The following is a 24,568-nucleotide window of genomic DNA, read 5'->3' on the forward strand; positions in this document are numbered from 1 at the left end:
TTTACTCTGGGCACCTCTGGGCAACTTTCATCCAAGCTACTCAATACTGCCCCTGCAGCCATAAGAAGGCAAAAAGGGAAGTAGGGTGGATGGGTGGGCGTATAACGTGAACGTCTAGCAAACCAAAGGTTGCAAATTCAAATCTCCTCACGGACAACTTTGCAAATACTTACTACCGTTTGGCTACTTTGCAACTACGTACTTAGCATGTTAGCTAACCCTTCCCCAAACCCTAACCTTAACCCTTTAACCTCTTAAACTTAACCCTGACCTTAATCCTAACCCCTAGCGTAGCTAACCTTAGCTAACTAGCTAGATTTCGCAACACATAATACACTAGGCAAATTCATAACATATTGAACTTTTAGCAAATTTGTTACATATAATATGAATTGTAATTCGTAAGATATACGAAATGGGTGATGAACCTCCACAAATTAATACATACCATACTAAACGTAGTATATACTATTGTAAATGGAGTGTCCGGTTTATGTACAGAATAATACGGAATGCTCTCATTTTCACACATCATCTGATCCAGCAAATAATTTTCTAAATGACAGTCAAGTGAAGAACAGATGTTGTGATAGAGCATGCAATGCAACAGCCCGAGTGCTGGAAAAGGGCATATTTTGGTGTCTCATTTGTTGGATCTAATATCCCTAGTGAATTGATGTTGGTCATCTGATGTTGTCTACTTGATTTACAGCAAGGTCACATTAGATTTAACAGAGAAAGAAAGCATCAAGGTATTGTGTTCATGTTTTCATATGTTTTTGTGCCTCGGCTTGGACACCAAGTCTAGTGCACACAATTGTGTAGATAGAATATTGCGCAACACCCAATGCTATTCCTACAAATGATTTAGGATGTAATTACAACAAATTTCATAGCCTAGTGGCCTTATTCACAGTATCATCTGGTAATGAAATAACATGACACATTTAAACAATACAAAGGGCATGCAATTTTAAACAATACAAGGTGCTTGAAGTTGCCAACTTGAATTTGGAGCTTAGAAATGCAAGTACTGGAATAGGCCTACCTGCGTGAAAAGACTGTAATTATTGTAGGCAGTTTATAAATTCTGCTGCTCCCTTATAATTATCTGTGATTTGGCCACTTTCATTTGATTTGATTTGCCGCTTCAATTGAAAGGTGTCATGCTACTCTGTTGCTTAAAACCACATGCTGTTATTATGAGGTTGACAACATCTAATGTTGGCTTCAACTTTGCTTTCCAATACAAATCCTTCCTCTGAAAAAGTAACCTGGTCTTTCTTCACTTTATCATTATATAAACAGTGTAGGTGAGATTCAAATGGTGCGATTTAATGCTACCGATATTCATGGCTTTATTATGTATGCCTGCGCCTGCCACATAGGCTACAGAAAAATCGTCATGCATGCAGCTATTTAGTCAGGCAATGTCCACATTATTCTTACATATTTTAGAATGTAATAATAAATCAATACATTGGCAAGCCCCTCCCCCAAAAACCAAAGATTCTTAGTGGTAATGGGCAACTTTTTTTTTTACACTTTTTGCATGCTTTTTTGGGGGAGGGTTTCTATTTTAGGCCCTATATGTACAAGTATATAAATTATACAAATGTATAACATTGAAATACTTGAAAATTACAATTAAGTGCTTGAAAAAGTCCCTGAAAGTCTTTGATTTTGACTTGCCAATGTCTGTATGAACCCTGCTTTAACGGATGTTAAAGGCCTTTGCTGTTGTATAGGTGGAGTTATGGGTCGATTTGCGAATATTCACTTTTATTCCTCTAAGTACACATGTGGAACTGCATGAAAATCCTTTTTATTTTATTGTTCAAATTATTCAGAAATGTTGATCCCAATGTCACACATTGGCCCCATTATTTATAGAAAGACCCTAATATACTTACATTTGCTCTACTGTGTGTGCGTTTGTGTGCATGTGCATACTTAACGTAATGTTTGTTTGTGTGTGTCACTGTCTGTCTTTATATGTGTATTTGTGTGTATGTGTGCATGTGTGTGCATGTGTGGGTCAGAATGTTCCAGTGGTCCTATGAGTTTGGCCGAGCAGTCCTGTGTGTGGACTACATGGTCTTCACACTTCATCTCATCCACATCTTCGCCATTCACAAACAACTGGGGCCAAAGATCATCATCGTCGGCAAGATGGTGAGACTTACTGAAGCAACAAAATGAGACATGACTATGGCTGGGTTGTGTTTAGTTATTTGAAAAAACGCTTTGGAATGGAAAGGTAACGTGTCCAATTAGTGGTTTGAGGTGTGAAGATAAGCACATCCATAAAATCCTATCTCAGGTGTTTGATCTGAGAAGATAACATGCACCAAAAAAATATAAATCTGCACACTGGTATGATGCTCCCGAAGTGTTTACTGGTCTTAGCAAAGACCATTTTTGGGTAGAAACGTTGCCCTTTTCTCATTTAACACTGTGGGACCATCATACCAACGTGTCCAATAGGAACACAGATTTAGATTTTCCGTCGCAAAACGTTTACCTACTGCGTGCCCTTCTGAACATCTGTTAACCTAACCAGGAAAACTCTGGACCCTATAATGTATGACAATGATTAATCAGTTGTAAAAGGTTTTATAAGGGCTATGATGGGACCAGTTTTTCCTAATCAGGTCACATTGTTTTAAAAAAACTGAACAAAAACTTCTGGCCCTGGGGGCAGAAAAAAACTTGTCAAACTGCAGCAACCTTATACTTGTTTATATTAATTATATTTAGATTAGGAGGGGGATTTCCTCTACCCAGACACAGACAACTGATAGACAATAGAACTCACAGGGCTGCACTTTCTTTATGCATGTTTGCAACTGTAGACCTTATAAAAAAATTGTCATCACTATTATGTTGATAGAGCAATTACAGTTAATCATTTTGGATTGAAAACGTATAGGCAGCCTAATATGCACCAAATTTGATAAAATTCAAATTTTCTGCTGAAAAAAATGGACTATAACATTACCAATTAGTTACCCTGACCAAATGGACAGTGCACATAGACTGTATGCAGCTGTTCTTATTAGGAGGCTACAGTTGATCAGACTGAAAAATTGTCTTGTTTTCATCCCATACAGCATGTCAGATCTCTAATGTTTAGGTGTAGCCAAGGCTGCTGCAACATTTACAGTTGAAGTCGGGAGTTTACATACACTTACAGTGAGGGGGAAAAGTATTAGAAATAGGACAATGAATATACTGTACACGCAAGCACCAATCTTATTCCACTAAATTATGCAAATTAACCTATAGACTGATAAGCATGACGAGTCAAATGTATTTCTATATAAAATTAAATATCCATATTAAACACAAAGGTTTACCTCTCCATGTGCTGTTGTCTCCTCATTGGGGCCTATATAGACTGTCGTCTCCTCATGGGGCCTATACAAACCCTGCTGATTTTGTACATTTGCCCACTGACAAAGAAATTATCAGTCTATAATTTTAATGGTAGGTTTATTTGAACAGTGAGAGACAGAATAACAACAAAAATGTCAAACAAAATGCACGTGAAAAATGTTATAAATTGATTTGCATTTTAATGAGGGAAATAAGTATTTGACCCCTCTGCAAAACAGGACTTAGTACTTGGGAGCAAAACACTTATTGGCAATCACAGAGGTCAGACGTTTCTTGAAGTCGGCCACCAGGTTTGCACACATCTCAGGAGGGATTTTGTCCCACTCGTCTTTGCAGATCTTCTCCAAGTCATTAAGGTTTCGAGGCTGACGTTTGGCAACTTGAACCTTCAGCTCCATCCACAGATTTTCTATGGAAATAAGGTCTGGAGACTGGCTAGGCGACTCCAGGACCTTAATGTGCTTCTTCTTGAGCCACTCCTTTGTTTCCTTGGCCGTGTGTTTTGGGTCATTGTCATGCTGGAATACTGTTACGAATCCCTTTTGGCCCGACAGTCTAGGGGGGATGGTAACGAGACCCGTAACATAACTCATGCAATTTATAATAGTGACAAAGTACAAGTGAGAACTAAATAACCACAGACAACTAAATTACCGTCAAACACATGGTTTATTAGAAAACACACAGTAATGGGGGGGGGGGGGGGGGGGGCAGGAAAAGGGGCTAAGCTGGACCCAAGGAAAGAAACAATAAGCATCCAAAACATCCCTAAGCTAGACTAGCCTATTTCAACAACAGCTAACTAACTAACCAAAAATACAGTGGGTGGTCCACCCAGTTCTAACTAGTGTTTTTAACCTCTTGAACCTCTGGGGGCAGTATTTCATTTTTGGATGAAAAACGTTCCCGTTTTAAACAAGATATTTTGTCACGAAAAGATGCTCGACTATGCATATAATTGACAGCTTTGGAAAGAAAACACTGATGTTTCCAAAACTGCAAAGATATTGTCTGTGAGTGCCACAGAACTAATGCTACAGGCGAAACCAAGATGAAATTTCATAGAGGAAGTGAGCCAGATTTCGAATGCGCGCTGTGTTCCAATGTCTCCTTATATGGCTGTGAATGCGCAAGGAATGAGCCTACACTTTCTGTCGTTTCCCCAAGGTGTTTGCAGCATTGTGACGTATTTGTAGGCATATCATTGGAAAATTGACCATAAGAGACTACATTTACCAGGTGTCCGCTCGGTGTCCTCCGTCGAAACTATTGCATAATCTCCAGGTGCGTGCATTTTTCCATTTTGAACAGAGGAGAAACAAAACTTCCACGAGTGATTTATCATCGAATAGATATGTGAAAAACACCTTGAGGATTGATTCTAAACAACGTTTGCCATGTGTCTGTCGATATTATGGAGTTAATTTGGAAAAAAGTTTGCGTTGTAATGACTGAATTTACAAGTTTTTTTCTTAGGTTGAACAAAACGGAGCGATTTCTCCTACACAAATAATATTTTTGGAAAAACTGAACATTTGCTATCTAACTGAGAGTCTCCTCATTGAAAACATCTGAAGTTCTTCAAAGGTAAATGATTTTATTTGAATGCTTTTCTTGTTTTTGTGAAAATGTTGCCTGCTGAATGCTAGGCTTAATGCTATGCTAGCTATCAATACCCTTACACAAATGCTTGTGTAGCTATGGTTGAAAAGCATTTTTTGAAAATCTGAGATGACAGTGTTGTTAACAAAAGGCTAAGCTTGTGAGCCAATATATTTATTTCATTTCATTTGCGATTTTCATGAATAGTTAACGTTGCGTTATGGTAATGAGCTTGAGGCTATAATTATGCTCCCGGATACGGGATTGCCCGTCGCAACAGGTTAACAAAGTTTACCTACGGGTAGTGTATGCCCATGGGCGACTTGTCTTGGTTCCCCCTTTTCCCACCAGCAAACAAACACATACACCATAACCAAAATCAATACTCACAGGTGAGGACAAAGTGATATGGAGGTGCTCAAACAAAAGATAGGTCAATACATAAAGAGCGATAGAGAGACATAGAAGGAGAGGGTGAACCAGAGCGATCTACAGACAAACAACTGACAGGGTTTTTAAACCAAGGGAAAGGAACTGTGATTGGGTAGGAAACAGGAGGAGGTGTGTCTTCTGATTGATGAGTGACTGATTGGGGAGTGATGATTTTCACCTGTGAGGGGAGAAGGAGAGAAAAGAACACAGGATACACACACCCACACAGGATACCTGTATCCGTAACAAATACCCATCCACGACCCATTTTCAATGCCCTGGCTGAGGGAAGGAGGTTCTCACCCAAGATTTGACGGTACATGGCCCCGTCCATCTTCCCTTTGATGCGGTGAAGTTGTCCTGTCCCCTTAGCAGAAAAACACCCCCAAAGCATACTTTTTCCACCTCCATGTTTGACGGTGGGGATGATGTTCTTGGGGCCATAGGCAGCATTCCTCCTCCTCCAAACACGGCGAGTTGAGTTGATGCCAAAGAGCTCCATTTTGGTCTCATCTGACCACAACACTTTCACCCAGCTGTCCTCTGAATCATTCAGATGTTCATTGGCAAACTTTAGACGGGCATGTATATGTGCTTTCTTGAGCAGAGGGAGCAGAGCAGGATTTCAGTCCTTCACAGCGTAGTGTGTTACCAATTGTTTTCTTGGTGACTATGGTCCCAGCTGCTTTGAGATCATTGACAAGATCCTCCCGTGTAGTTCTGGGCTGATTCCTCACCGTTCTCATGATCATTGCAACTCCACGAGGTGAGATCTTGCATGGAGCCCCAGGCCGAGGGAGTTTGACAGTTCTTTTGTGTTTCTTCCATTTGCGAATAATCGCACCAACTGTTGTCACCTTCACACCAAGCTGCTTGGCGATGGTCTTGTAACCCATTCCAGCCTTGTGTAGGTCTACAATCTTGTCCCTGACATCCTTGGAGAGCTCTTTGGTCTTGGCCATGGTGGAGAGTTTGGAATCTGATTGATTGATTGCTTCTGTGGACAGGTGTCTTTTATACAGGTAACAAACTGAGATTAGGACCACTCCCTTTAAGAATGTGCTCCTAATCTCAGCTCGTTACCTGTATAAAAGAATACCTGGGAGACAGAAATCTTTCTGATTGAGAGGGGGTAAAATACTTATTTCCCTCATTAAAATACAAATCAATTTATAACATTTTTGACATGCATTTTTCTGGATTTTTTGTTGTTATTCTGTCTCTCACTGTTCAAATAAACCTACCATTAAAATTATAGACTGATCATTTCTTTGTCAGTGGGCAAACGTACAAAATCAGCAGGGGATCAAATACTTTTTTCCCTCAATGTAGGTTGGAGTCATAAAAACTCGTCTTTCAACCAGTCCACACATTTCTTGTTAACAAACTATAGTTTTGGCAAGTCGGTTAGGACTTTGTGCATGACACAAGTCATTTTTCCAACAATTGTTTACAAACAGATTATTTCACTTATAATTCACTGTATCACAATTCCAGTGGGTCAGAAGTTTACATACAGTAAGTTAAACAGCTTGGAAAATTCCAGAAAATGACGTCATTTCTTTAGAAGCTTATGATAGGCTAATTGACATAATTTGAGTCAACTGGAGGTGTACTTGTGGATGTATTTGAAGTCCTACCTTCAAACACAGTGCCTCTTTGCTTGACATCATGGGAAAATCAAAAGAAATCAGCCAGGAACTCAGAAAAAAAATTGTAGACCTCCACAAGTCTGGTTCATCCTTGGGAGCAATTTCCGAACGCCTGAAGGTACCACGTTCATCTGTACAAACAATAGTACGCAAGTATAAACACCATGGGACAATTCAGCCGTCATACTGCTCGGGAAGGAGACGCGCTCTGTCTCCTAGAGATGAACGTCCTTTGTGGGAAAAGTGCAAAGCAATCCCAGAACAAAAGTAAAAAACCTTGTGAAGATGCTGGAGGAAACAGGTATAAAAGTATCTATATCCACAGTAAAACGAGCCCTGAAAGGCCGCTCAGCAAGGAAGTAGTCACTGCTCCAAAACCGCCATAAAAAAGCCAGACTACGGTTTTTAACTGCACATGGGGACAAAGATCGTACTTTTTGAAGAAATGTCCTCTGGTCTGATGAAACAATAATATAACTGTTTGGTCATAATGACTATCGTTATGTTTGGAGGAAAAAGCGGGGAGCTTGCAAGGCGAAGAACACCATCCCAAACATGAAGCACAGGGTTGGCAGCCTCGTGTTGTGGGGGTGCTTTGCTGCAGGAGGGACTGATGCGCTTCACAAAATAGATGGCATCATGAGGTAGGAAAATTATGTGGATATACAGTGCCTTGCGAAAGTATTCGGCCCCCTTGAACTTTGCGACCTTTTGCAACATTTCAGGCTTCAAACATAAAGATATAAAACTGTATTGTTTTGTGAAGAATCAACAACAAGTGGGACACAATCATGAAGTGGAACGACATTTATTGGATATTTCTAACTTTTTTAACAAATCAAAAACTGAAAAATTGGGCGTGCAAAATTATTCAGCCTCTTTACTTTCAGTGCAGCAAACTCTCTCCAGAAGTTCAGTGAGGATCTCTGAATGATCCAATGTTGACCTAAATGACTAATGATGATAAATACAATCCACCTGTGTGTAATCAAGTCTCCGTATAAATGCACCTGCACTGTGATAGTCTCAGAGGTCCGTTAAAAGCGCAGAGAGCATCATGAAGAACAAGGAACACACCAGGCAGGTCCGAGATACTGTTGTGAAGATGTTTAAAACCGGATTTGGATACAAAAAGATTTCCCAAGCTTTAAACATCCCAAGGAGCACTGTGCAAGCGATAATATTGAAATGGAAGGAGTATCAGACCACTGCAAATCTACCAAGATCTGGCCGTCCCTCTAAACTTTCAGCTCATACAAGGAGAAGACTGATTAGAGATGCAGCCAAGAGGCCCATGATCACTCTGGATGAACTGCAGAGAGCTACATCTGAGGTGGGAGACTCTGTCCATAGGACAACAATCAGTCGTAAATTGCACAAATCTGGCCTTTATGGAAGAGTGACAAGAAGAAAGCCATTTCTTAAAGATATCCATAAAAAGTGGCGTTTAAAGTTTGCCACAAGCCACCTGGGAGACACACCAAACATGTGGAAGAAGGTGCTCTGGTCAGATGAAACCAAAATTGAACTTTTTGGCAACAATGCAAAACGTTATGTTTGGCGTAAAAGCAACACCGCTCACACCATCCCCACTGTCAAACATGGTGGTAGCAGCATCATGGTTTGGGCCTGCTTTTCTTCAGCAAGGACAGGGAAGATGGTTAAAATTGATGGGAAGATGGATGGAGCCAAATACAGGACCATTCTGGAAGAAAACCTGATGGAGTCTGCAAAAGACCTGAGACTGGGACGGAGATTTGTCTTCCAACAAGACAATGATCCAAAACATAAAGCAAAATCTACAATGGAATGGTTCAAAAATAAACATATCCAGGTGTTAGAATGGCCAAGTCAAAGTCCAGACCTGAATCCAATCGAGAATCTGTGGGAAGAACTGAAAACTGCTGTTCACAAATGCTCTCCATCCAACCTCACTGAGCTCGAGCTGTTTTGCAATGAGGAATGGGAAAAAATGTCAGTCTCTCGATGTGCAAAACTGATAGAGACATACCCCAAGCGACTTACAGCTGTAATCACAGCAAAAGGTGGTGCTACAAAGTATTAACTTAAGGGGGCTGAATAATTGTGCACGCCCAATTTTTCAGTTTTTGATTTGTTAAAAAAGTTTGAAATATCCAATAAATGGCATTCCACTTCATGATTGTGTCCCACTTGTTGTTGATTCTTCACAAAAAAATACAGTTTTATATCTTTATGTTTGAAGCCTGAAATGTGGCAAAAGGTCGCAAAGTTCAAGAGGGCCGAATACTTTCGCAAGGCACTGTATTGAAGAATCATCTCCAGACATCAGTCAGGAAGTTAACACTTGGTTGCAAATGGGTCTTCCAAATGGACAATGACCCCAAGCATACTTCCAAAGTTGTGGCAAAATAGCTTAAGGTCAACAAAGTCAAGGTATTGGAGTGACCATGACAAAGCCCTGATCTAAATCCTATAGAAAATTTGTGGGCAAAACTGAAAAAGCATGTGCGAGCAAGGAGGCCTACAAACCTGACTCCGTTACACATTAGCTCTGTCAGGAGGAATGGGCCACAATTCACCCAACTTATTATGGGAAACTTGTGGAAGGCTACCCAAAACGTTTGACCCAAGGTAAACTATTTAAAGCAATGCTACCAAATACTAACTGAGTGTATGTAAACTTCTGACCCACTGGGAATGTGATGAAATAAGTAAAAGCTGAAATAAATCATTCTCTCTACTATTATTCTGACATTTCACATTCTTAAAATAAAGTGGTGATCCTAACTGACAGGGAATTATTACTCGGATTAAATGTCAGGATTTGTGAAATACTGAGTTTAAATTAATTTGACTAAGGTGTATGTAAACTTCCGACTTCAACTGTATGTAATCAGTTTTTGCTGTTGTCTGTCCGGGGTGATTATGTGTTATCATCTTTGCTAAATAAATACCGGAGGAAAGTGGAAAGCCTACTTGAGCCTGTGCAAAGAAATATGCAGAGTCAACCTTTCTCTTTAATCTAACTTTTAATGGATGATGGGATGCAAGCTATCAAGTAGTTTTGAATTGATTTCGAGATCCCGGAAAAGACAGTTGAAAGTTCCATATGTTCAGCAAGTAACACATCATAACCTGCTATTACCTCTGCAAGCTCCTTGTCGTTGCCCTTGTTAGTGGAACTGTCCTCGTCGTGTCCTCTAAAAGCCAAATCTTGCATGCCCAAAAATGCAGTGGTGTTGATAAGCCTCTTGAGAACATCCCTGTTTCTTCTTACTTTCTTGTTGTATTACGCAGTTTGAATACGCAGACCATTGTCATGTTCGATGCAGCTTTTTCCCAGAAGCATGAATCTGATGTCAGCATTAATATGCTCCCTCCTTTTGTTTTTTCCGTTTAGCTGAATGATTGATGTTCTTCGGGTCACTGACCCCCCTTTCGCACAAGACTTTCTAAAAAGCAGGCAAGGCCAGCAATGCAGGCAGCTTGGTTAAAGGCTCCCTGTTAACCAACTATACTTTTGATACAAATTGGTAATGAACTCCCTCACCTTTTCACCCTTCTTCATGAAACTGATCTCAGGCAGAGGTCGACCCTCGGTTTTAATTCACACCTTTTCCGTGCACCCCAGAGAATGAAAGGGGTGTTCATAAGTGTTCATAATTACCATGTAGGTCTATGGAAGGGGGTGAGGTCTACGAGCCTCCTAAATGTTGTATTGAAGTCAGTGTACCCAGAGGAGGACAGAAGCTAGCTGTCCTGCGGCTATACCATGGTGCTACCCCAGAGAGTGCTATTGAAGTTGTTTTAATCAATTATTTGGTGACGTGATTATATTTAGTATAGTCTTATCTTAAAATTTTACTGAGGAGGATGGTCCTCCCCTTCCTCCTCTGAGGAGCCTCCACTGTAATCCATGTTAAATGTTGTGCTCTCCTATAGATGAAGGATATCTTCTTCTTCCTCTTCTTCCTTGGTGTGTGGCTTATGGCATATGGGGTGGCCAATCAAGCACTGCTGTACTCCTATGACCCTCGCCCCGCCTGGATCTTCCGACGCGTGTTCTACAGGCCGTACCTGCACATATTTGGACAGGTCCCAGTGGAGGAAATAGATGGTATTGTGTGTGTGTGTGTGTGTGTGTGTGTGTGTGTGTGTGTGTGTGTGTGTGTGTGTGTAAGACCCGTACAAATTATGTGATGCTTTCCAACTCAAAGCTGCCAAACTTTTCGACAAGATCAGTGTGGAAAAGTCTCTGTTACTCATGTCCTCCATATTGTGTCTGTCTGTCTGTAGTGAGGAAGGAGTGGGACACGGAGTGCACTGACAATGTGACGCTGATCGAGGGAGGCGCGGAGCCCTGCAGGAGCCATTATGCTAACTGGCTAGTGATTGTCTTACTGGTCATCTACCTACTGGTCACCAACATCCTGCTCATCAACCTACTCATCGCCATGTTCAGGTAAAGGACAGACACTCTCTTTTCCTCCTTTCTCTATCTTTCTTCTCTCCTTTATTTCTCTCTCGCTCCCTCTCACCTCCCTGAATCTTCAGTCTCCTATAAATCTATTCTGTCAATATAATTTTTACTGACATTTTTACTATAATTTTCAGCTAAATAGAATGCCTCGTCTTTTGTCAATTGTGTACCACATTATGTTAATTATGAATCCTTTCTCTTCATCCCCTCTTCACACAGTTACACATTCTCCAAGGTGCAGGGCCAAAGCGACACCTACTGGAAGTTCCAGCGCTACAACCTGATTGTGGAGTACCACTCCCGGCCCTCCCTTGCTCCCCCCTTCATTATCCTCTCCCACGTTCACCTATTTATCAAGAGATACATCCGCAAGGTACCCTCGGTCAAGATCCTCCATTTTGGTGAGAATTTAACCCAGGTATTCATTGAAAAGGACATTTTATATCCTTACAATCACTATAAGAACTCTATTGCTTAAAGGGGCAATTAGCAATTGCTACATCCATTTTTGGACTTAAACATTTATGATATGATACATTGATTCTTGAAGAAGATAACTTATAAATGCCCCATGAGCTTAGTTTAACAGTCGTAACCCATCAGAACAAAAAATATGTTTGTTTTACGCCAATGTTTATGAAAAACGTAAATGTAAACAAACACTGTATAGCTTTAAAACATGGTTAACATGATAATTTTGATATCATGGATGGTCAGTCCTTGAATCCTTAAAGTATGTGATTGTGTGTGTGTGTGTGTGTGTGTGTGTATGAATGTGTCTGTGCCTATGTTAGTGTTGCTTCACAGTCCCCTCTGTTCCATAAGGTGTCATTTTTATCTGTTTTTTTAAACAAATTTTTCTGCTTGAATCAGTTACTTGATGTGGAATAGAGTTCCATGTAGTCCCATAGTCTGTGGACTTGGGGACTGTGAAGAGACCTCTTGTGGCATGTCTTGAGGCGTATGCATGGGTATCTGAGCTGTGCGCCAGTAGTTCAAATAGACAGTTCGGTGCATTCCACATGTCAACACCTCTCATAAATACAAGCAGTGATGAAGTCACTCTCTCCTCCACTTTGAGCCAGGAGAGATTGACATGCATATTATTAATCTTAGCTCTCTGTAGACATCCAAGGGCCAGCCGTGCTGCCCCGTTCTGAGCCAATTGCAATTTTCCTAAGTCCTTTTTTGTGGCACTTGACCACACGACTGAACAGTAATTCAGGTGTGACAAAACTTGGGCCTGTAGGACCTGTCTTGGCATACATAGCCATTCTGGCTTTACTCAAAGCCAGATTTTAAAAAGTAAGGGGCCTAAACAGCTACCCTGGGGAATTCCTGCTTCTACCTGGATTATGTTTGAGAGGCTTCCATTAAAGAACACCCTCTCCCTCTGTGTTCTGTTAGACAAGTAACTCTTTATCCACAGTATAGCAGGGGGTGTAAAGCCATAACACATACGTTTTTCCGGCAGCATTATGTCAAAAGCCGCACTGAAATCTAACAAAACAGCCCCCACAATATTTTTATCATCAATTTCTCTCAGCCAATAATCACTCATTTTTGTAAGGGAATACCCCCCTGAAATGGGCAAAAATGAATGGCAAAACATTGGCATTGGACAAACCATATACACGGTGTCCAATACCACCCAATGTGGCGTTGATTCGTGTAAAGTTGATTGCAAATGCCATATGGCAAATGCCAGTTGTAACACTTCAAAAATCCAACAGGTGGCGAGTACGCTCCACCTTGGTTTTTCATATTGGAAATGCAACCCAAGTCAACATCCAAAAGCAAAATTTTGAAAAAATGTTTTTTTTTTTTGTCAAAAACGTATCACCCCTTAAAAAAAGTGCTTTCTGGACCGTTTTTTCGAAATTCTTTCGAATTTTGTGTCAATTACACACGTATAAGAACCGTATCAACATACTTTAGTCGTATTTTATTATCATAATTATTTATTTATTTTTTTACTTCTGCATAAGGCATATGTTTTGTCCATTTGCAATGTGATTTCATAGGAAGTCAAAAGTTGAAAATGTGAACTTTAAAAAAAAAACTTATCACCCTCGTAAAAAAGTGCTTTCTGGACCGTTTTTCGAAATTGTTTCGATTTTATGTCAAGTAATCATGTGTAAGAACTGTATGAATATACTTTTGTAAAATTTTATTATCATAATTATAATTTTTTTGCTTGTGGATATGATTTGTCCATTTGCAATATGATTTCATAGGAAGTCAAAAGTCAAAGTCAAAAGTCACTCTTTTTGGGGCCAAATGCAATAAGAAATTTGACATGCTCAAAAATCCTGCAGAAATGCACGTGCATTTGCAATATGTTTCAATGGGCATTTACCATCACGAATTTGGCATGCTCAAAAGTCAAACTATACTTTGCTCAAACTATACTTTTGTCAACTTTTATTATCATATTTTTTTTTATATTGTGCATAAGGCATATGTTTTGTCCATTTGCAATATGATTTCATAGGAAGTCAAAGTCAAAAGTCACTTTTTCTTTGGCCAAATGCCAAAAGAAATTTGACATGCTCAAAAATACTGCAGAATTGCAAAATTGACTGACCTGATGAACACAGGATTTCACTATAGAATCATATTGCAAGTGCACGTGCATTTGCAATATGTTTCAATGGGCATGTACCATCACGAATTTGGCATGGTCAAAAATCCTGCAGAAATGCAAAATTGACTGGCCTGATGAACACAGGATGGCCGGGCAGTGATAGTTGTTCCTTTCCATCACTCGTTGTGTTGATTTCATCATGTCCATTTGGTGATGTTTTTTTCACTATTGAATCATATTGCAAATGCACGTGCATTGTTGTGCAACTGGTGATTGAAAATAGGCACCTGGTAACCCAAAAATAAAAATATGGTAGTAGGGTGCTCACATAGCGGGCATGGACAATAGGGGCCGTCCTGGGGGCCGTGGGGGCCGTCCTGAGTACTTTATGGACAGTTTAAAATATTCTGATGGATACGCATTGTTGTGCAACTGGTGATTGAAAATAGGCACCTGGTAACCCAAAAATAAAAATATGGTTGTAAATGCATTTACCGGGACTCCTATTGTCCATGCCCGCTATGGGAGTACCCTACTACGGCCATCTATCCGTGGTGGCCGTCCTGAGTGCTTTATGGACAGTTTAAAATATTCTGATGGATACGCATTGTTGTGCAACTGGTGATTGAAAATAGGCACCTGGTAACCCAAAAATAAAAATATGGTTGTAAATGCATTTACCGGTCATTCTGATATTAATGCCCGCTATGGGAACACAGGATGGCCGGGCAGTGATAGTTGTTCCTTTCCATCGCTCGTTGTGTTGATTTCATTATGTCCATTTGTTTATGTTTTCTCACTTTTGCTAAGTCACTGTGCATTTGCAATATGGTTCAATGGGCATTTACCATCACAAATTTGTCATGCTATAAAAATCCTGCAGGAATGTGAAATTGACTGGCCCGATGAACTCGGGATGGCTGGGAAGTGATTCTGGTTCATCTCAATCGCTCGTTAGGGTTGATTTCAGAATGTCACTTTGGTGATGGTACCTCACTGTTTAAACATATTGCAAATGGACAAGAGTCACCAGCAAGTCACCGTCCATCAGTCAATTAGAAATCATTCTGACACCAAACTGATACAAACTGACACCAAACCCACTTTTTCCAACTCGTTTAGTAGCCAACTATCACATACTTCAGAGCTGGCTCAAAATTCACAACGCCTTCGGTTCAAACCATAAAAAAACCATGAAACACGTAGTTACGTTCTAGCTGCGGGTCCATTTCTTGTGTTATGTGTAGGCCTAGCTGAGGCGACCCCGAATCCCAAGTTTTGGCTCGATAGGTCATTTGGTGTCCGAGCAAATTGATTGGTGCTGAAAATCCACTTTTTTCCATGACTTGCTACGGGGTCCTTGAATGAGCTATCGGACAGAAACGTTGGGGTCTGTCTCTATGGGCCGAGACGGTCGCAATGCACCTAGTCTTGTGACTCTGGGACATTTCTAAATGTCGTCATTTTCGTGATGCAAAAATGAATTGAAGTCATTGCAAATGTACGAGGCTGTTTCTCGGTCCGAGAACCTTCTAGAGCCACCTAACTCACCACACACTATCGACCTGAGGTATAGAACAGGTTTCTAAAGTTTCGGGAACTCTAGGTCTGACGGTTCTTTAAAAGTTCCAACAAGGTTAACTAATGCAGGCAGTGTATGTCTCTACGCACCCCAATGGGTCCCTCCTTCCAAGCTGTGTGTGTGTGTGTGATTTAGTTTTCCTTTGAAATTTTATGCGAAAAATGACTGATTTACAGTTCATGGGGGTTGCCTAATCACATATATGAAGTTTTGGACAGATCTGACTTTTTTAACCCTTCGAAACAACCCCTGGGACACCAATTATGGCACTTCCGGTTGGCACAGGAAGCTAAAAGTCAACACACATCCTCATTGGGGTATGCTTTTACAGTATGCTGAGTTTTAAGTCTTTACGTTAAGAACTGACTGATTTACACAGGGTTGAATACACTATGTCTATCAAACTGCAGGCAGGGTATGGATATACACTTTTAGGGTGATTTTAACCACTTCCGGTTGCTCCAGGAAGCTTAGAATCGACACAGGTAGACCTCATAGTGGCCTGATGGACTGTTATCGAAGACAGGTTCATAAGGCATTCATAACCCACATAGGCTTCAGGTTGAAATTAGGGGTGCAGGCAATGTATTCCTATGGGGAGAGATGTCATTGTAATCTGTGAGATCAAAAAACCCTGTTTTACTGTTAAGGGTTAATGCCACACGGTCAAGGTTAGGCTTGCACGGATCAGAAGGACCTTAGGAACGTACTTGAGGTCGATTTTTCTTCTCACCCTAACGGTTCTCTCACTGTCACCCAAAAGCAAATGACGTTGTGGGGCAGGCTTCATTTTGGGCCTACTTTTCTAATGGTCGCTGCGCTTAGACCGAGCGAGCTACGGTCAAGCGGGTTATCTCGTTGAACTCGGCACAGTCTGGACACTATGGTGATGCCGTTTTTTGTGTTGATTTCAGAATGCCATTTTGGTGATGGTCCCTCTCCGTTTAAACACATTGCAAATGTACAAAAGTCAACTAGCAAGTCAGTGTCCATCAGTCAATTAGATGTCATTCTGACACCAAACTGATACCAATTGGTTTTCCTAGATATGGTTACTATACTGTGACCACTACATCTGATGGATCTGAATACTGCTTGCAAGCTTATTTCTGCAACATTAATAAAGTTGTGATCAATACATGTTGATGTGCTGTTTGTAACTGCCCTGGTAGGTTGACTGATAACCTGAACCAGGTTGCAGGCACTGGTTACAGTTTGAAGCTTCTTCTTGAGTGGCAGCTTGATGAAAGCCAGACAATATTTAAATCACCCAGAAAATATACCTCTCTGTTGATATCACATACATTATCAAGTATTTCACACATTATCCAGATAATGACTGTTAGCGCTTGGTGGTCTATAGCAGCTTCCCACAATAATGTGATTTAGGTGAGGCAGATGAACCTGTAGCCATATTACTTCAACAGTATTTAGGCAAAGACTAGAAGGAGTTTCCATATGCCAGTAATTTCCTTTGAAATCCGTGAAGGTAAGTGAACAAGTGCACCCTTCGGGAGGCCATGTCTTCAGATGAGAGGCCATGTCAGTGGCATATCTACCCATTCCAGTCCCAAAATAAACCTTAGATATGAAAGGAGAGATTATTGGGACACAACCTCTGTCTGACAGTGAGGTTAACATGCTAACTACTGGTTTCCTACTACAGGAGGTTGGTGGCACCTTAAATGAGGAGGACGGACCCATGGTAATGGCTGAAGAAGAATCAATGGAATGGTATCAAATACATCAAACCATGTGTTTGATGCCCTTTCATTCGCTCTGTTCCAGCCATTATTATGAGCCATTCTCTTCTCAGCAGCCTCCTGTGCTTCCTACCTCACGCTAAGCATCAGCACGACTAATACATTTTCCACCTCTGTTAGTATTGGAACTGACGGGGAAAGCAGCTAACAGGTTAATGACATGGGAGGCCATTCAGAAGGAAAACTTCCTGACAGCCCAGAGCAAGATCCAGAGAGGGAGCGACTCAGAGAGGCTCAAACGGATGTCAGTCAAGTGAGTAAACCTTTACACCCGCCCTCCAGTTAGCATCCATCTCTCTTTCAGCATTTTTCTCTACCAATTTAACTACAGCCTTTTCTAGATAATGTGGATATTTATGGATATTATGAATATATTTATGTTTACATGTTACAGTAGCCTACATATACATGTATTGTATACATTTAAATATTTATATATTTTTGTCCAAATAATATATTTTATATACTTTAATATACAATATGTACTGTACTGTAATATTTTTATTATGTGATGTTGTACGATCAGGTCCAAAATGATTGGCACCCTTGATAAAGATGAGCAAAAAAGACTATAAAATAGATAATACAAAATACTGAGGCTGAAACTTGGCCGCAAGTAGATCTTCCAGTAAGACAATAACCCCAATGTACACATCAAAATCCACGAAGAAATTGTTAACTTACCACAAAATCAACATTTTGCAAATGACCCTCTCATGCTCCGGTCTTGAACCCCATTAAAAATCATTGTTTTGAATTGAAGAGGGCAGTCGATAAGTGCAGATGAAGGATATCAAAGATCTGTAAAGTTTCTGTATGGAGGAATGGTCTAAGATCCCTTCCAATGTGTTCTCCAATCTCATAAAACATTTTAGAAAAAGGCTCAGTGACATTATCCAAGTTTCAAGTTTTATTACTCGTATGTGCGGGATATACATGGTATACATCATCCAACTAAATGCTTATTTGCAGGTTCCTTCTCGACAATGCCACAACAATAAGAAATAATAAAATATAAGAATAAAAACAAAGTTCATGACTCAGTAGAATAAACATTTTTAGGGTGGTATAATATTTCATTTGTAGTCCAATATCTACACTTGTTTTGGGGAAGTGGGGGTTTGGGGGTCAAGTGTTTAAATTGTGCACTATTTAGCAATCATAATAAAAGTCTGGTAGCAGCAGTTGTGATGTGTGTGTAGCATGAATTTGTGTGTGTGCGAGTGCATGTGTGCTATGGTGTGGAGAATCAGAGCAGGTGTTCAGTCCAGTTCAAGTGTTCAGCAGTTCAGCGATGTGAATCGGGGCATGTTACCTTATCTGCTTGCTGAAGTCAACAATCAACTCCTTTGTTTTGTTGATGGTGACGGAGAGGTTGTTGTCCTGGCACCACAATGCCAATTATTTTACCTCCTCCTTATAGGCTGACTCATCATTGCAGGTTAACCATGGTGTCATCAGCAAACTTGATGATGGATTTGGTGTCATACAAAGCCACGCAGTTGTGGGTGAATAGGGAGTACAGCAGAGGGTTGAGGACACACCCCTTGAGGGCCCCTGTGTTAACAGTCAGTGTGGAGGTGTTGTTGCCAATCCTCACAGCCTGTGGTCTGCCTGTCAGGAAGTCCAGTTGCAGAGGGTGGTGTCCAGACCCAGGGCTCTGAGCTTGGTGTCGAGCTTGGAGGGGAAAATTGTGTTGAATGCTGAACTGTAGTCAATGAACAGCGTTCTCACATAGGTATTCCTCTTGTCCTGATGTGTTATGGAAATGGCATCTTCCGTGGATCTGTTGGAGGCCTTGCAAGGTGAGGTACAGATGTAGAATCTTAATTTAAGACAGTTTGCTACAGAAGGAAAATAATCCTTCAGCAACAGCAAATGTAAATTATTATGTGGATTATAATTTAATTAACATTTTTGTAGTGGTGGATATGTTTTTCGTTAGGACAAATCAAATCCAATTTCTACATAGAAATTAAACTTTAGAAGCCTTTTTAAACCTCAAATACATTACAAGTTTGCATTTCCCGCTGTGCAGGAAAATTCACAGCAACCAAAGTGATCAAATTAAGATCCTACATCTGTATTGAAAACAGGGGTTCCAATAATTTTGAACCCTATATTTTAGAGCAAAACAAATCATTTTTTATTAAACAAAATCTCTTTCTCTGAGTAATTGTATTAGTGTAAATTTCTGCAGGCAATATAGCTCTGTATTTGTGTTCTTTATCTTATAGTCTTTTTTGCTTATCTTTATCAAGGGTGCCAATAATTCTGGACCTGACTATGTGTTTACTGTGTGACAGGGTGGACAGTGTGCTGAAACAGATGGCTGAGACAAGGGATCATGATCGCAGACTGAGGGCTCTGGAATCGGAGGTCAGGCTTACATTTTGTTCCGACATTCTATTTATGTGTTTGTGTGTGTGATTTAGATTTTGTACATACTGTATGTCTCACAGTCCCAACATGTTTGTGTGTGTGCTTGAGTGTTTCCACCAGCAGACGAAGATTGAGAAAGGGCAGGGTTGCTCCAGCTCCCTTGGCATGTGATTGTTGCTTGTGATGCCAATTGAGTCATTCGTTATATCAAATTGAGGTGTGTGTGTGTTTTCAAGTTTTATGAATCGAATGTACAGGATACACATGATACACCGTCCAACGAAATGCTTACTTGCAGGTCCTTTCCTGACAATGCAATTAAATGGCTCAGGGCATCAACAAAGGAACTCCATTTCTGTCTGTCTCTGGCCATCTTCTCCACCGTGCCTCAGCTGTGCTGATTTTGTTGGAGCTTGGTCTCCATTGTTCTACGCCACGTTGCCTTGGGCCTCCCCCTCTTACATCTGCCCTCTGAAAGCCAATAGACAGCTATTCTTGGGATAGAGTCTGTACTCTTTCTCAGGACGTGTCCAATCCAGCTCCAGCAGCGTCTCTTGAGTATGGCATCGATGGCTTCCTGCTTAGTTTGTCTAAGGAGGTCGGTCTTTGATATTGTGTTTGGCCTGAAGATGTCCATGATTCTCCAGAGACAAGTTGTGTGGAAGGTAGATCGTTTTTTCGGGTCTTCTGTAATTTTCCAGAGGAGGAGAGTTGGCAGTACACAGCTCTGGTATATTTTGAGTTTGTATTTGTGCTATATTGTCCCAATTTCCAGAATTCGTGGAACTTCATAAAGATTGCTCTTGCTTTATTGATTCTGGTGCAGATGTCTTTGCTGGTGCTTCCATCATGGCATATGGTTAATCAATCAATGGTATTTATAAAGCCCTTTTTACCTCAGCAGATGTCAAAGTGCTATACAGAAACCCAGCCTAAAACCCAGGTCAGGGGAAACTGTTGCCCTGTCCGACGATACCCCCGGACAGGGCCAACCAGGCACGATATATCCCCACCCACGTTGCCAAAGCACAGCCTCCACAACACTAGAGGGATATCAACAGACCACCAACTTACTACCTTGAGACAAGGCTGAGTATAGCCCACAAAGATGTCCTCCATCACACAAGCCTGATGGGGGCGCAAAACCGGACAAGAAGATCTGTGACTCAACCCACTCAAGTGACGCACCCCTCCTAGGGACGGCATGGAAGAGCACTAGTAAGCCAGACACAGCCCCCATAATACGGTCAAAGGCAGAGAATCCCAGTGGAGAGAGGGGAACCGGCCAGGCAGAGACAGCAAGGGCGGTTCGTCGCTCCAGTACTTTGCCGTTCACCTTTGCACCCATTGCCCAGACTACAATCAATCACAGTACCCACTGAAGCGACTTGAGTAAAGACTTAAAGGTTGATACCGAGTCTGTGTCTCTCACATGGACAGGTAGACCATTCCAAAAAATTGAGCTCTATAGAAGAAAGCCCTGCCTCTAGCTGTTTGCTTAAAAATGGGGACAATAAGGAGGCCTGCATCTTCTGACCGTATTGTACGTGTAGGTATGTATGGCAGCACCAAATCAGAGCACACCCATGTAATGCTTTGTAGGTTATCAGTAAAACCTTGAAATCAACCCTAGCCTTAACAGGAAGCCAGTGTAGAGAGGCAAGCACTGGAGTAGTATGATCACATTTTTTGGTTCTAGTCAAGATTCTAGCAGCTGTATTTATCACTTACTGAAGTTTATATGATCCTCCCAAGGTAAGTAAAACTGTGGGTTAACGCCCCTGTTCCTTGATTTTGGCTGCTTTTGCTGTGTTGATGTTGATGGGCATGACCTTTGTCTTGCTGTAGTTGATAACCAGGCTGGCTGACTTGCTGGCCAAAGGACTGGACTCTGTCAGTTTTATCTTGTAGATGTTGGTGTGTGTGTGTGTGATAAAAAGAGAAAGGTCATCGGTGAAGTCAAGGTCTTCTAGAGAAGAGTACAAGGTCCATCATATTCCTCTTGCCTGATCTTCTGTTGTTCGCCACATGAACCTGTCTATTGCCTGGTTGAAGAGTATGTCTGACATCACACAACCTTGACAAACTCCAGACTTCACAGCAAAGCTCATGTTTCTCATTCCCACAGTGCATGAAAAGTTGCTTGTAGAACTGTTTTATGATATTAACAACATGGGTGGGGATTCAATAAATTCTTAAGATCTTTCATAGGCTTTCGCGGTGAATGCTGTCAACAGCCTTCTAGAAGTCAATAAAGTTGAGTAGAGTTTCCATCTGTATATCTCCTTCCTACCCTGAAACCTGCTTGTTCATTCCTAAACACTTTGTCTATAGCTCAAGACATCCATTGTATGATAATCTTGCAAAAGATCTAGCTGGGAACGGATGTGTCACCCCTCCAGTTGTTGCAATCGGATACCCTGCCCTTCTTAGACCTGTATGATGACCCCCTTGGTCCAATCTGAAGGTATATTTCCTTTCATCCAGATGTCAGTGAAGAGTGGAAGACGGATGATTGCATCCAATACTGGATCGATTTTGAATAGCTCTGCATTGAGGTTATAGGGATCTGGAACTTTCCCATTCTTTAGTGACTTGATTGTATGGATTTTTTATTTTTGGGTTGGTGGGGCAGTGTTTATGTCTAGGTCTTCTGGAGCAGCTTCAGGTGTGTTAATTGAACCTCTCTGAAATGTTCTGTCAATCTTGCTTCATGTTCATTTTTCTGTAGTCAGGAGATTGCCTTGTATGTCTTTGATGTGAATATTTGACTTGAATTTTCTGCCACAGATTAGGTTAGTGATTTTGTATACTTTTCCTTGCCAGCTGCTTGCTGCTACTTTTTCAGTTGCACTTGCCAGCTCCTCTAGGTACTGCTCCTCCAATTTCTGTTTTGACCTTTGCGATTTAGCATCTGTTGTTTTCTTTTTCAGGTCCCTTCTTTCCGCAATCATTTCCCATGTTTCTGGGGTGATCAATTCATTGCGTTGCCTTCTTCTGTGTTCTATGGTTTTCTTGCTGCTTTCACTGTAAGCTTTAACCACTTTCTCCCACTATCTGACTATATTTCCTTCAGTCACCTCATCTTCTTCACCTGTGTTCTTTGAAAGGGCTTGATACTTGTTGCGAACTTGCATTATGAAGGTTTTCTTGACGGTTTAATCCCTCAGCATGCCAACTTCAAATTTTGTTGTTCCTTTCGTCGGTGGTCTTGAACAGTTCAGCTTTAGTTGATGTCGGCAGTCACAAGACGTCCCTCCCGCACCTTGACGTCCCTCAGCGAGATAATCCACTTGCTATTGATCATCAGGTGGTCAATTTGGTTCTTCTCTCTTCCATTAGGCGAGTACATTGTCAGCTTGGATATTCTTGTGGGGAAACAAGCTGCCACCAACCACCAGGTTATTTGTGACACAGAATGTTGCCAGTCTCTCACCGTTGTCATTCATCTCTCCACAGCTGTACTTCCCCATTGTTCTCTCGTAGTTGGCGTTGTCGGTGCCAACCTTTGCATTCAGGTATCCGATGACGAAGAGCAGGTGTTGAACAGGTGCCTTCTAAACTTCAGATTGGAGGGTGTTATAGAACATACATTTTTCTTCATCTTTGACATAGTTTGTGGGATGTTTACTCTACCCCTTTCTGTAGGATGATGGAGACACCTTCACAATGTTGTCCGTGCTGTTTCTCCAGTGCTGGTTATTGTGGAACCAGAGCAAGTCCACCTGGCTTTACTCGCTCCCAGGATCTGTAGCTTGTATCTTCTTATTTCGTTGGTAACCTGTGCCAGCTTTCCGGACTCAAACATTGTTTTAACATTCCATAAGCCAATGTGCAGTTTGTTTTTGGTGTTCGGTCCTCCCATCTTCACATAACCAGTTTCCCATAGGCTTTCACTGATGGCGGTCATACAAGTCTGGGACTCTGGGAGATCTTAGCATCCAGTTGAAGGATTGTCATTTGTTCATGTAGCACAAAGGTTTTACGGTATGATGTTGCTAGCCCCATGCCCAACCATGCACCATGTTAGATTCTTGAAAATGTATCGAGAATGTCTTGGAAGGGTGTTCATAATGGTAGCTACATTTAGCTGTGAGAGAACAAGCTTGCACTGGAATATATTTAATTGGACTTGACTCTCAAACTAACATTTTTTAACCATTCTTTCCCAGTTGGAGTATTGCTCCAGTGCACTCAGCTGGATAATGGAAGCACTCTCACAGAGCAACATGGTCAAACCCACTCGACCACCGCCAACACTTAGAGGTACCTCCCAATATACAGTGCATACTGAAAGTATTCAGACCTCTTGACTTTTTCCACATTTTGTTACATTACAGCCTTATTTTAAAATGTATTAAATTGTTTTTTTACCCCCTCAATCTACACACAATACCCCATAATAACAAAGCAAAAACAGGTTTTTAGAAATGTTAGCAAATGTATCAAATAAAACTGAAATCAAATCTAATTTTATTTGTCACATGCGCCAAATACAACCTTAGTGTGAAATGCTTACTTTACAAGCCCTTAACCAACAATGCAGTTCAAGAAAGAGTTAATAAACTATTTTCTTCAACCAAATAAACTAAAGTAAAACATTTTAAAAAGTAACACAATAAAATAACAATAACGAGGCTTTATACAGGGGGTACCGAGTCAATGTGTGGGGGTACAGAATAGTCAATGTCATTTGTACATGTAGGT

At 41.0% G+C, this 24,568-nt stretch overlaps 1 protein-coding gene across 2 annotated transcripts in view; it reads left to right on the forward strand.

Annotated features, from left to right (window-relative positions):
* The window catches only part of LOC110491797 (transient receptor potential cation channel subfamily M member 4), a 94,970-nt gene that overhangs the window by 63,129 nt on the left and 7,273 nt on the right, over nucleotides 1-24,568 (forward strand). The window contains exons 20-26 of one of the 2 annotated variants that reach the window (XM_021565561.2): nucleotides 2,043-2,175; nucleotides 11,010-11,184; nucleotides 11,364-11,529; nucleotides 11,767-11,948; nucleotides 17,600-17,732; nucleotides 19,786-19,858; nucleotides 24,034-24,127. In XM_021565561.2, coding sequence (XP_021421236.2) covers nucleotides 2,043-2,175; nucleotides 11,010-11,184; nucleotides 11,364-11,529; nucleotides 11,767-11,948; nucleotides 17,600-17,732; nucleotides 19,786-19,858; nucleotides 24,034-24,127 — 956 coding nt within the window. Of the gene's footprint in view, nucleotides 1-2,042; nucleotides 2,176-11,009; nucleotides 11,185-11,363; nucleotides 11,530-11,766; nucleotides 11,966-17,599; nucleotides 17,733-19,785; nucleotides 19,859-24,033; nucleotides 24,128-24,568 lie in introns of those variants that run through there. The other variant, XR_005036502.1, reaches the window with a different exon arrangement.

This window comes from Oncorhynchus mykiss, chromosome 16 (genome assembly GCF_013265735.2).
Source record: "Oncorhynchus mykiss isolate Arlee chromosome 16, USDA_OmykA_1.1, whole genome shotgun sequence".
NCBI lineage: Eukaryota > Metazoa > Chordata > Actinopteri > Salmoniformes > Salmonidae > Oncorhynchus > Oncorhynchus mykiss.